Source organism: Syngnathus leptorhynchus, chromosome 15 (assembly GCF_054491065.1).
Source record: "Syngnathus leptorhynchus isolate UIUO chromosome 15, UIUO_Slep, whole genome shotgun sequence".
Lineage (NCBI taxonomy): Eukaryota > Metazoa > Chordata > Actinopteri > Syngnathiformes > Syngnathidae > Syngnathus > Syngnathus leptorhynchus.
Genome location: NC_141209.1, coordinates 2,602,475 through 2,615,725, shown reverse-complemented (window position 1 = coordinate 2,615,725; position 13,251 = coordinate 2,602,475). Strand labels below are relative to the sequence as shown.

General features: G+C 45.2%; 3 protein-coding genes across 4 annotated transcripts; all 3 read right to left on the bottom strand.

The window, feature by feature from the left end:
- Positions 1-6: 6 nt before the first annotated feature.
- Positions 7-4,149, bottom strand: srsf5a (serine and arginine rich splicing factor 5a). The gene is made up of 8 exons (XM_085932440.1): positions 4,021-4,149; positions 3,047-3,175; positions 2,841-2,911; positions 2,654-2,776; positions 2,507-2,576; positions 1,158-1,231; positions 950-1,054; positions 7-789 (listed from the first exon to the last, which is right to left on the bottom strand). The coding sequence occupies exons 2-8, from the start codon at positions 3,170-3,172 to the stop codon at positions 447-449; spliced, it is 912 nt and encodes a 303-aa protein (XP_085788566.1). The 5' UTR covers positions 3,173-3,175; positions 4,021-4,149; the 3' UTR covers positions 7-446.
- A 1,196-nt stretch (positions 4,150-5,345) lies between these two features.
- On the bottom strand, positions 5,346-11,323 carry LOC147045067 (phospholipid phosphatase 2-like). 2 transcript variants are annotated; one of them, XM_085932613.1, is made up of 7 exons: positions 11,141-11,323; positions 10,971-11,041; positions 6,629-6,780; positions 6,307-6,569; positions 6,137-6,194; positions 5,897-6,073; positions 5,346-5,823 (listed from the first exon to the last, which is right to left on the bottom strand). In XM_085932613.1, the coding sequence occupies exons 2-7, from the start codon at positions 11,029-11,031 to the stop codon at positions 5,686-5,688; spliced, it is 849 nt and encodes a 282-aa protein (XP_085788739.1). In that variant the 5' UTR covers positions 11,032-11,041; positions 11,141-11,323; the 3' UTR covers positions 5,346-5,685. The 2 variants fall into 2 exon arrangements, with proteins under 2 accessions (XP_085788739.1, XP_085788738.1); XM_085932612.1 differs by lacking the exon at positions 11,141-11,323 and having other exon boundaries at positions 10,971-11,134.
- Positions 11,324-11,964: 641 nt separating this feature from the next.
- LOC147045066 (protein CIMAP1D-like) lies at positions 11,965-13,189 on the bottom strand. The gene is made up of 5 exons (XM_085932447.1): positions 13,141-13,189; positions 12,793-12,903; positions 12,605-12,727; positions 12,391-12,532; positions 11,965-12,310 (listed from the first exon to the last, which is right to left on the bottom strand). Exons 1-5 carry the CDS (start codon positions 13,187-13,189, stop codon positions 11,965-11,967), a joined length of 771 nt encoding a protein of 256 aa, XP_085788573.1.
- Positions 13,190-13,251: the final 62 nt, after the last annotated feature.

The window sequence follows — 13,251 nt, the reverse complement described above, 5'->3', positions numbered from 1 at the left end:
CGTAACTAAAACGATTTGTGAAAAGTTTATTAATCAGTCAGACAAAAGATGATGCAATCACAAAACAAATCAGTTTAAGTCGCTTGTTTTGCCATCACAAGAAAGTGAATGAGCTTTATTTCGAAATGAGCCATAATGGCTGATTAGAATTTCCGCGCAGTTACATACTGACAGTGCAACAAAATTCATCTTGTTGGAAGGTGACAGCAGATAAAAGCCTCATCTCAAAGGATGGGGCCTGCACCGAAATAAATACGCTCACTCGGGCCCCGATGCAAACATTACCGGATACGGCTTCATTGAAAGACATTAGAAACAAACAAAAAAAAAAAGAAAATCGGGATTTCTTGTGGAAGCACATCCAAACTAAAAATGACATAAAGGATAAAGGAGCCAAACCTTCGCAGAATTTCACAAGGACAATCATGTACACAACGTTTGGCCTCTCAGTGTTTGCTCTCAGCGGAGGCCGAGCGGGATCGCGAACGGGACCTGGAGCGGGACCGCGACTGGTTGTTCTGGGCCGGGGGCGGCGAACGGGAGCGGGACCGGGGGGATCGGGAACGGGACTTTGAGCGAGACTTGGACCGTGACTTAGAGCGGGATTTGGAGCGGGACTTGGAACGGGAGCGGTCCCCGGCTTTGGGGCCGCCGCCTGACGTCTTCTTTTCTGGAGTGCGGCTGGGCGTGCGGGAGCGGCTGCGGCTCCTGGAGCGGTTGCGACTCCTGGAGCGGCTGCGCGAGTAGCTGCGGCTGCGAGAACGGGAGCGAGAACGGCTCCGGCTGTGGCTGGCAAAAATATTCAGAAATGAATAAGCTTCTCCATCCCACCCACTAAATTGAACACCTGAATTAATTTGAGTTGGCTTGAAAAAGCTAAATATTTGCATCAGATATTTTATTGCTCACTTAATATGAGCAAATCAACCAAATTTTTCCCGGGACTCACTTGCGACTGTCCTCAAAGATTTTGATCTTGCGTCCATTCAGCTCCGTGCCGTCCAGCTTGGAGATGGCGTTCTTCATATCGCTGCGGGATGCAAACTCAACAACCCTGTGGCCCAACCAACCCCCACCCCGAGAGAGATGAGTCATCGCGTGTTTGATGAAAGGAAAAAAAAAAGAAAGGCCGAGCGAGCCGGCTCCGGAAAGCTCACCCTTCGTTTTTGTTGGGTCTGTGTGCGTCAACAAAGGTCACCTCTCCGGCTTTTCTCATCAGGTCTTTGAGGTCCTGCGCAAGAGCACGAGTTAGAACAAGAGTGGCGCACGGCGGCCCCCTCGGGAACCTGAGGCTTTGTTGACACCTGGAGGGGAAAGACACGAGCACACAGCAACAATGGCAACACACACACACACACATACATACTCACTGACTAGTCTAGTGTGCAGACTGTCATGTTAGATGTTGTGGATTTAAAAAAAAAATAAAAAAGGGTTTTAGCTACTATTAAAAATGATAGCCGTTAAAAAGAGAATTGGGAAAAAGGACAATTGAAAAAGATGATTACACATTAGCCATACTCGCTGACGACCGAGTGACGCCGCAGGTTAGGTGTATCCATGTTTTGGTCGAGCAAATAGCGGGGCAAACTAATCCTACGGTGCAGGGGTGGGCAAAGTATTCAGAAATGTTTGCCCAACCCTGACGACGACGCTTTAGGCGTCGACGGTACAGACGTGCGTCACCGGTAAAAATCAAAAATCAAATAAATGAACACAAAATCACATGAGTTGTAATGCTACTTACCGTGACCATTACCAGGAAGACATTAGCATAGCGCCACGTGTCCAAATAGCAAATGGGAACCAATGCAGTGTTAAGCCCTCGAGAAACGACCTCGACCTCCAGGCCTCCACAAGTACGGAACCACCAGAGAGCGAGTAGTAGCAGTGGGAGGAGGGGGCACTCAACACCCCGTCACAGCAACAGAAAAACACCCCAAAGAGGGCGGCTTGTGGCCCTCCCGCAGATTTGAGAGGACGTTACAGCAGTCGGGGATGCCAGCCCACAGAACCTCCAGACCGGCTTACGGACCTCCTAAGGCTACCGTATCCTGCGCTAGACCACTTTCGCCCGCTACCGGGGCCCAGCCAAGACTTTAGACCGGCGGCAACTGCGTGTAAGGAGAGGCACCAAATGGACACCATTCAGAACACAACCAGGAGAGAGGACGCCACACACTAGCGAGCCCTCCGGGGAGGGTCGTGCGTTGGCCGATTTTTTTTTCTTTCTTTTCTTTAATGACACAAGACAACCGTAAAAGGCTGTTTATTACACTAGCCAAATAACAGCATTTATTTTCTGCTTTTACGCTCGCTCTCTCTGGGAGAAAAACAAAAGCGCATTTGTGAGCCAATTCGCTAAGGGGGACTCGTATTGACTCGCCCCCCGTTGCTAATATGCTGCATCAATTTGGAAAAAAAACAAAAACAATCTCATAGAAAAGCTAGGAGTACTTAGCAAAGGAGTCTTTTGAATGTACACAAAGGCCAAGACTGGTCTTACCTGCCAGCTGATGCGTGACGACAGGTTCTCCACTATCAACCGGTGATCTGTGCGCACCGGAGGTCCATACCTGCATGGACACGCGCGGCAAAAATAAGCTTAGCAGGAAATGTACGCAAAATATTATTGGAGGAAGCCCCGACGTACCTGGAGCCACTACTGCGCGATTGCCGATAACCACTAAAGCCTCCCATTCTGGAGCTGGAGCTGCTGCTGCCACCACTGACAACCCCCCTTCCTCTCCTGGAGCGAGCGTGCTCTATGGTGACCCTGCAAGTCCACGTGAACGGCAAATTAAAACAATCCAAATATGTACTTTGGACAGCAAACTCACCTCTCACTACACAGTTCTTTGCCGTTGAGTTCATACACGGCATCGTCTGCATCCCTATGATCATCAAACTCCTAAGAAAGAAAAGTTGATGAGTTCCTTGAGTGCGATGTACCCCCCAAAATAAAACTGAATATTGATTAGACATTCTCATGCAAATCAAGGTGGGGCGATGACCACCAAGGGCGCAAATAGGCGCTCAGACTGACCACAAAACCAAATCCATTCTTCAAGTTGATTTCGCGGATCCGTCCGAAGCCCTTGAAGAACTTCTCCACGTCCCTCTCTCTGGCGTGTGGGCTCAGGCGGCCGATGAAAACCCGACTGCTGCTCATGATCTGGTAAGATGACAACAATCAGTCACAAATTATAAACATTGAATGAGATTTTTTTTTTTTTAACTTGATTGATGACTCAATCACATGAGCTAATCTACTGCCCAATCTTCTCTTCAAAACAATACTTTTTTTTTTTTTGGAGTCATCTTTACAATCCAAGTCGACGCCGTTTGAAATGGCGAAGTGGCGTCAGGACTGGTTCAGGGGCGCCTTAATCGTGATTCGACCAGTTTTGCAACTACCTGTCATATTTACATTACCGCACTATGAGATAAGGCAATGCTTTGCTTTGGCACAATAAACACTTTTTTTTGTAAATTAGGTTCAAGCAAACTGGAGGACATTCACTACCGACGATCGTCAGGGGACATAAATAGCTAAATCAAATAGAATCGATATGTTATGCCTCACTCAATTGCCTGTAATTCTCATTTATTTCTCTCCCGACTTAAAAGTTAATTCGACTGATAGAATCAAAGTCCAACAAAACAGAATGCATCTGAGGCCTGGGCAATCCATAACTACGACGACGTCGCCATATTTCTGCGCAAACAACGATTGATTGAATTGCAGTTAAAACACAAAAGGAAATTTCACAGTTCACGTTCTGCTATTAAAACGATTACTGGCCTAAAAAGTGTAGAAAGGAAGCACAACGGATCGATTAGTAGATGAAATGTTGGATCCTTCTTTTTTTTTTAGCTTGCCACGATGTCGGTTAGCCACAGCAAGCTAACGATCGTTAAGTGCATGGAATAAAACAATTTGTGTCAATTCCTTCCCCGATCCATTGGACAACAAATGGGCTGATAAGGATGTTAAAAGTGTTTTGTGTCGGGTCTCACCTCGTCTTGGCCTAGAAACGTCTGTGGTTAAGTTGAAATGGTTCAAAGGACTCTCCTACTTCTTGCTTCTGACTTGGCTCCGCTCAACTACCTCAAAATGGCGAACAACGGGGCGTTATTACGAAACCCTCGACGTACGTGCTCTACTGCGATATGATTGGCTATCCAACCGTTCCATTGGAAAATGATTGGCTGCTGTCCCGGTAAGACCCGCCCCAACGGTATGCACTAGGAATTCTAGTTCCCAGTTGGGTGGAGTCCTCTTTTAATATATAAATAGATACTGCAATTTTTTCAACTTTGATTTTGTACTAATGTGATAGATATTTGCAACTGTCGTTTGATTTCGTCCGAGCAGCACAGGGTAAGGTTCCAGCAGCCAATAATTTTGCAGTGGGGCACGTTATGCCTTGAACTCGGTGGAATGAATAATGATATGCTACCACTAGAGGGCGCTCACGTACCACTAGTGGGAATTGGCTGGACCACACTTGGAGAAACATCCATCCATCCATTATCCACTCAGAGCATGATGATAAACGTATTTTTTGTGTATTTATTTTTGAAGCAACTTTCTAATTTTGAAGAGCAATGTTCCAGCTTGCCAGAACATCTGAACTTTATTTTTATGGAGGCAACTTTGTGTTGAATTCCATCTAACATGGCAAGAAATTTCCAGGAAAAAAAAAATCTTTTGTGTTTTGCCATAGAAATGTAATGAACAGGGAGAAAGAATTTATGTCTACCTTAACAATTTCGGCAAAAAAAAAAAAAAAAAAGCTTTTGAAATCGGTGAGTCACAGTTGAGACATTCAAGAATAACAAGCATGAGAAGAAGCAGGTCCGCACACGAGGACGGCATCACTCCGGAGTCCAGACCGCAAGAAAAACACAAGAATCGGTGTCATGGAAAAACAACCTTAAAAATCTCTCGCGTAAGAAGGAAAGAAACAATGACAAAAGGTTCCACGTGTTCAAAAGGCAGGAAGGAACTGGATTTGTGCACATAAAAGCGTTCCCATTTGCCAGGCCCTCAGGGAACATTTTCGACGCCATCCAAATTGTCTCTGAACCATCAAATGAAGTCTTTTTTTTTGTTTTTTTGTTTTTTGTTACTTTGTTGACGCAAACGTTTGGCCCAGGAAAAGAGACAAAAGCAGGCAGGACAAATTGTCATGTGCTTTCTCGGGAACATTGTGGCTCTTTGAAGAAAAACTAAACCCAAAAGAATGAAAGAATTTGACGGAACAATTATCGGCCAATCGTAAAGATGTGACCGGAAAGTCGAACTTCTGCGTTCTTGGTAGAACATGAACTCAACAACATTGTTAAAAATAACACCACGGTTTATTAGATAAGACACAGTAGTGATGCACAAAAAAACAACAACAATACTGTATATAAAAATGTGTTAGCTGAAGCAGCGAGTGGTCTGCTCGTAAAAGATTTTAGTGGTGAAGCAGTCTTACTTTCGATAAAACCAAAATATTTTTTCCGTCAAGTCACAGCATCGATTTTCCAAACAAACCATAACAAAAGCGTCATTGCACATTAGAGACAACACATGTACATTTCACTTTCTATCTTTAGCTATACAAATGTGTTGGTGTTGAAAAAGAGTTCCAGCTAGTGGTTGCGGACATGAAATGATGGCGTGTTGCCGTGTCATACGGGTGGCGAGTAGTTGTAGTGGTTGGTGCGCTGCGGACTGGGCTTGTGTTCCAGTTGCTCATCGTTGACAGTATCCGTCCGCGTGCACGCCGGCTCGCCGCGTTGTTTGAAGAAATCCGAGACGTATTTAACCTGAATGGAGAATCAAAGTAGAAAGACATTTTTCAAACATTTCATCCACAGTTTGACGTCCCGCTGTACTCACCGTGAGAACCGCGATGAGCGCCCCCTGCAGGAGTCCCACTAGCACGTCGCTCCAGTGATGCTTAAAGTCGGAGACGCGCGTGTAGCCCACGTACAAGGAGAAGGCCACCAGGAAAAACTGGATGGTGGGACGCACCAGACGCGTCCACTTGCCTTGCATACGGGCTTGCACGTACAACTAAGGAGCACCGTTTTAAGGTCAGCGTGTGTGTGTGTGTGTGTGTTTGTGATGTCAACTCACAGAGAGGAAGAGCATGCAGTACATGCCAAACGACGAGTGCCCTGAGTAGAAGGACAACCTGAGCAATGAGAAACAGCAATGAGCTATTCAATAATAATGATTCCAAAATCAATTTCCATCAAAATAAATCGACATTATTGTATTGACGGAATCATTTCTTGGCGACTCACCTGGACTCTGTGACATTGCGCAAGTTTCCGGTGCAGTTGAGGTGCACCTGGTACCCGTTGCAGGTGGTGGGGGCACACACGGCCAAGAAGTTGGGTCTGGGCCTTCCGATGGTGAACTTGGCCAGGTCGGTGAGCGACTGGCTGACGGCAGCCCCGAACAGGAAGGTGCCCACGATTTTGTAGAGCGCCGACAGGTATTGGTTGAACTGGGAGTTGGAGTGCAGACGTTTGGTGTGCACCAGGTAGGCCTCGCCGGTCGTGATCTGAGCGGAGGAACCGTCTTGTTAAGTGTCAACGATGTGAAGAGCCGCTTCTTACTCACGATGACGATGGAGCTGGTGATGGTGACGGCAGCCATGGCTCCGTGGGAGATGGTGTCTCTCCTGTAGGGGTAGTTGATGCTCTCGTCGTCGCAGTAGATGCCTCTCTGGTACGGTTTGAACATCAGCGTCAGGATGGCTGAGGGCAAGGCCGCTGAAGAAAGATCACAAATATTGCGAAAAGGATTTTATCTTCAGCATAATAAACCTCACGTGTTGAGCTAGGACATGGAGGAGGTTGTCCAGTGGTATCATTTGAACCCGTGGCACAAAGAGTCGCTGATCAGGAAACAGCTAAAACCACACAGTTAAAAAAAAAAAACAGCCAATGAAACGTCATAAGCGTTACCATGGCGACCTGGTTGAGTCCAACCTTTGACTGCGTGTATCGCCGCGGCCCTCGACAACCTCCGCCATTAGGTAGGGGGGGAAAAAAAAAAAAAAAAAAAGTCAAAGGGCAACATGCTTTGTGACAAAAAAGACTCCAAGTGCAAGTGGAAATAAAGAGCGGGGATATATTGCTGTCTCTTAAATCTACGCCGAACAATAGTCTACAATTCAAATGACTTTTCCTGTTTTCCTCAACTCGTCATTCCGCTGCCAAAGCTAATAACGGGGAAGAATGGATGGTTTTCTTAGGCTCGGGTTTATGAAGTACGACGACGAGAGAGCGCTCTCCGTGAACACGTTGTTTCCTTCCTCCAGAGTGTGGGACCGAAAGAAAACGCAACCAAATACGCACCGTGTTGACCTGCTGCGAAGAATAGGATAGGACTAGCCCCGCCCCCTTGGGGTTTATAACTTTCTATATCAATATTTTAACAGAAAATCTCATTCCCAGAACACTTCAGTATCATTTTAAGATTGACTTGAAAATAATTACTACTTTCCTATTATTCATGGCTTCAGCGAATAGGAGAGTTTCCCTGGAAAAAAAAAATAGACAAATACCTGGAAAAAAAAAAAAAAGGAAAATATAAACACAGCTAGAACAATTTTCTCATTTAGATGAAAGCTCACGTCCATTATTTCGGTCGGCCGAGCGTGCGCTGCCCAGCCACTGTTTACTCTGCAGGGTGCTAGCATAACATTTTGATAAGCGAGTGCTTGTGCGACATAAGTCCGTTGCCAGCGTGGCCGCACGGTCGGCTTGCCTTCAAAACAAACACACCACCGACGCGCTAAACCACCGTCCGGCCTGCTTTGTGAGGAAGTCAACTCCTCTTTAGATGAGACGTAGCAAAAGATTACGGCAGTGGCGGGAAGTCATTAACTACAAACATTTCATTAAAACATTTTGTTTGAACTTTTCTTGCAAAAAATCGTCTACACTTTCTGTGGATAGACTTTTATTAAACCCTTAAACAAATCAGATTGCTCGGGACCAGGGCCGGAGCTACAGGGTGGCTATGCCCCCCCCCCCCCCCATTGCTACCTGTACAAGTTTTTCCTTTTTGTTTAATTCATTCATGTCAACTTTTCCATCAGAAATGAAGAGGTGCTTAAGATGAGAGTTTCCCCTGAGTAGAGATTTGAAAAGCAACAAAGGGAAAGGATGCTTTCAAGCGTTCCCAAAACCCCCACGATTGCACACTGGAAAAATAAACAAGATGGAATTTGGGATCAGAGACAAGTACAACTTCCTCTTGACCCTCGGCACCAGCAGGAAGTGGAAAGTGTTCCTGTTTTTCAAGGCCTCGACGATGACCGTGGTGGCACGGACAGACGGACGGAATGATGGACGGGAGCAGGTAAGCGAGCGGCCAACGTTGCTGAAGTTGCAAAATGACAACCACAAATTTCCAATAGTGCTGCGCCGTGTTCTATCTGCTAGCTAACAATTAGCTTTAGATATTACATGAATAATTAATTGGACAAAAGTGAACATTTAACAGCATGACTTTCCTTTTTTTTTTTTTTTTTTTTTTACCGGAAAGTTCAAACCCTAACAATTTTCGTCAACGAGTTAAATTTGGAAAGCTGACTTCTTTTAGCCTGCTGTGAAAGAAGAAGCAGGTCACGCTTCAGAAAAAAAACACCTTTGAGAATATTGAAACGAGAGATAGCGGCACCCCACAAAGATTTTTTTAAAATAACATTCTCTATAAACACCGGACGCGTGAAACATGAGTTCACAGAAAAGGCATGATGGGACTTCACACACACACGCACACACACACACACACACACACACACACACACACACACACACACACACACACACACACACACACACACACACACACACACACACACACACACACACACACACAAACACACTTTCTCTTCAGCTTCTCGCTTTCATTTTCACATGGAAATGTGAGGCAGCGAAAGTCAATAGTTCCCACTTTTACTCCGACACACATTTGGCAGATCCTGAAAATATGCGTGTGTGTGAGTGACATTTCAACTTTTCCACATAACGGCATATAAATGACAATCTGGAGCAAGGTTGAACGATTTTGCGTTTTGGAAAACGAGATTCCAGACAACGCCGTCACGTGATTGTCAAAGTTCTCCCGGCTGACCCAGAATTTGTCATGTCGGCTATTAAATAAAAGTCCGCAAAAATAAAGTCCACATGGTATCAGTGACTAGTATCGGTTCATCCAAAACCATTTCAACTTTGTCTCGCCCCCATTCTGGCAAAACGACGGAGCGCTAACACAAAGTGACAGGATGGATGTTTGACCGCTGAGGGGAAGGGAGCAAAATAAAAACACACACATCGAGAGTTTAACTCAGATGTGGACAATCAGCACATTCCAACAGCTCCATCTGTCTCACACACACACAATTTGGCAGTCGGCAGTTTCTAATGATCATTTAAGATATTTGGCGGACATGATATACAAAACACACAAAGATCACATCACAACTCTAAAACTACTCGCTTATTTTAACCCGACAGGGCTTAAGAATGTCTGTCGATAACAAAAAAAAAAAAGGATGAGTAGAGTGTGCAAGGGGGGATGAAGGGGGGGGGGGGGGGGGGGGGGTTGGAGAATTGTTATTATCATTCCTGCCTGTCAGTCAGCAGGTGGCAAAGAAAATGGCGTCATTTTTTGTTTTTGTTTGCAACTATCCAGAGGGACAAATCAGCCGTTGCATTTGAAATCTCTGGAAACCCGAGCTTTGAACCGCCGGCGAGCCAAACGTGCTGATAGACTTGCAACAACCAGCTATTTTTACTCTCCTTTCCAATCGGTAATCCTTAGTGGGAGGTGGGGGTGGGGGGGCTTAAAGGTCATGAAGATTCTCAGTAGGGGGGGGTCATGAACTGATATAGCTAATAAAATAATTCTGTCTAATGATTCCAATCTAAGTTTGAGGAGCACAGGAGCTCCCGGGATCTTCCCATGTGGCACCACCAACACCTGAAAGACGTCAATTCTGACAAGTTTGAGTGTCATCGAGGAGACCCGAGCAAGTCGCGACAGGCCGTTTTGTTTGCCGTACACACACACGTACACACACATACCTGGTTGAGTGTTTGTGTCTCTTATACAGACCTGAAGAATTGGAAAGCGTGCAGACAACACAAGCACAAGGCTAAATTTTAAAAAATAAATACCTGTAATAATATGCAAGTAAATTGACTATTTTAATTGACTTTATATTTATTGTAATATCCTCTTTCCGTGTACAAATAACTGAGCCGTCTTAGGAAATGAATCCGAGAACTGTTTATCACATGACTAATAATAATAAATTTGATCACCATCATTCATTCATGTATATATTTTTTTTATCAATTCTGTCAAACCTGCTCACATTGAACAGTTCTGAATAATTTGACAATACTTTGTGTGTGTGTGTGTGTGTGTGTGTGTGTGTGTGTGTGTGTGTGTGTGTGTGTGTGTGTGTGTGCGTAAGCCTGCAGCATTCTTTAAAGTGTATGTGTTGGGAAACACACACCAACTGTGGCCTGTTTGAACAAGATAGAGAACTTTTAGTAATGCTACGCTAACTCACTGATTCCCAAACTTTTTTTTGTGTGTGTCATGCAAGTCGTGTGAATTTGCCAATTGAAATTCTCATAACACAAATTTTCATCGATCTTTGCCAATGACGTGTAAGTGACAGGCAGAACAATTATGGAGTAAAACATTTAAATACATTTCGTGGGTAAAATATGTGCCTTGGCTAAATAAAGTTGAGGGACTCAGCCACCATCTGTGTGTGTCAACCACTGCATGATTTCTAATCTAGTCTGCATGGTGCAACTTGTTGTGTGTCCAAAAATGAGATGATAAATGCACAAAGCACGTGCTTGCGTGAAGCAATCTTATGCTTGATTTGGTTTGATTGTCTACACTTGAATAATAAAAGGTAGAAACTCACCGATGAAGACGCAGAGAACATCCACGACCACCAGAATCACCTTCTTGCCCTGCTCTGTCATGTTTGCTGTCCTAAAAGAAGCAGAAAGTTGATGCTTTTTTTTTTTTTTTTTTTTTTAAAGTGGCGCCGCGTCTGCCGGCCCTGTTCTTCCTTCCGCCCCCTCGGCGTACCTGTCGTGCTGTGGCGGGTTGGAGAAACTTCCAATAGGTGGGTGGGCGATGGTGGTGGTTGGAGGGATTGACGTCAGGATTCAGGGGAGGAGAGTTCGCTTTACCCCAGCCTCGTTTCCACCACCACCACCTGGAGGAGAGACTGGGAAGGTTCTGTCACTCACGACGCCCTCCCTCTACGGATGGAAGCTGTCGTGGCCTCCAGCGGAGAAAAATTGTGACGCCCGCTCAACCATCATTTTGCCTCTATGGACACAAGAGGGCGCGCGAGAGCAGATGACGCTACTTGATAATGGTGGTACCTCGGAACTTCCATCATTGGACTTTGAATTGTTATATTTGATGAAAAAACAAACAAGAAAAAAGTAGGAGTAGTCATAATTTAGTATTTTAAACAAAAGTAACAGCACATTTTGAATGGGGAAAAACTACAATAAAAAGTCTTGTCATTTTTACACTAAAAACAAATATTAAATAAATAAAAGAAGAATAAATGAGGGGTTGAAGACTAAAGATTTGCTTCGGTTTGTTTCAAACAAAAAAAATCCTATATTATTTTTCCAAACAAGAAAAAAAAACACATAAATAGATAAATGACACGTGTGCCACTTGTGTTTTATTATTGACATACCAAAATAGTAAGTCCCAATTGGGTTTGAGTGTACAAGCAGCGAGACCCTTGTCACTTTTATAACCTGAAAGGAAGCAATACAAAATAGCGCCAGTGCAACATCACAAAATGGCCAATTTGTTTGTTCGTCGATTAAACAACCAAGCTAGCAACCAAGTTTTTTTTTTGACTGCTGTACTAAGACACTAACTGGTCAGTGGACAAAGTCCAGCACCAGTGGCATGACAAACTCTGAGTGGCGGACCCCCATGGTGAAGGAGGGTGCCTTGCGGAGGTGCATCCCAGAACGTTCCGGGCAGTAGGCGCCAGGGCCCGGTGTGACCGAGGGGTAGGTGGGCCTTTTGGTCCGGCTCTGCATGGAGAAGGAGGGCTGGCGTTGGAGGTAGACGTCCGGATCGATGCATTTGTATCTACAGGGCCCGGGACTCTGGGCCAGGTCTACGGAAGGGCCCCCCACCTTCCGACGGGCCGACATGCTGTAGCTGACGCTGGACGGCTTGTTGGGGACCTGATGACCCAACAATTTGGGGAGCGTGTAGCTGTTCAACAACAACAATATAGCTTTTAAATTCAGTTTTGATTTCCCAAATAAGTAAAAAACATAAAAAAGTGCCCCCACCTGTTAGGTGCTGGTACTGCATCCACAGTGCGGTAGTGCGTGCGGGCTCCAATTGTGTAAGCTGGTGGTCGACGCTGAGTGTTGAGAGGCGGAGCCTTCTCCGGGCTGTAGGCACCCGGTCCCGGAGTCGGCAACTGATCCCCTATGACAAAAAAAAAAAAAAAAGCGTAACTTAATCAGGTAATATTATTATCGGACACTTTTATACGTTTACCTTTGCTTGTAATACGCTTTCCTCGGCCTACCATGGAATAAGAGGGCGTGTCCATTCGGCCAAAGCGTGTCACATTAGCACCGACGTGGTACCTTGGTCCTGGGCTGGAGTCCACAGAGATCACTATCAATTGAAATTGGACATCTTTATACTTAAAACGTGGGTTCGTACGTCTTATTGGAACTCACTGGTGCTGCTCATGCGGGTGCGGAAGGAGTAAGCGGGGCTGCTGGGCTTGGTGACATCATGGTTGACGTAGCCCACTGTCGGGGGTAGAGCGTAGTGCCCTGGGCCTGGTCCTGATTGGGATGATGATCAGCAAGTTGTGAAAAACGTGTCCATTAACAAATTACACACAAGGTCTTTCTCATCTCATCAGTACGGCATTAATATGAGTCATTCTACGCAGAGGATAAAGAAGACGTTCGAAATGTTGTTTGCCTACGTTCATTGCAACATTTTTAGCATTAAGTTAGCAGACTGAAACGCCAAGATCAATTGATGTGGTGTCACTCGTATCTCCATCCTTTACTGACCTTTCACTTTAGCAGATATTAGGGGCCGTCTCTTCGCCGCCTCCTCCATCCTCTGACCACTTCTTCTTCTGCTTTGAGATAACTTGCTTTCCTTTTATAGTCTCCACCTGG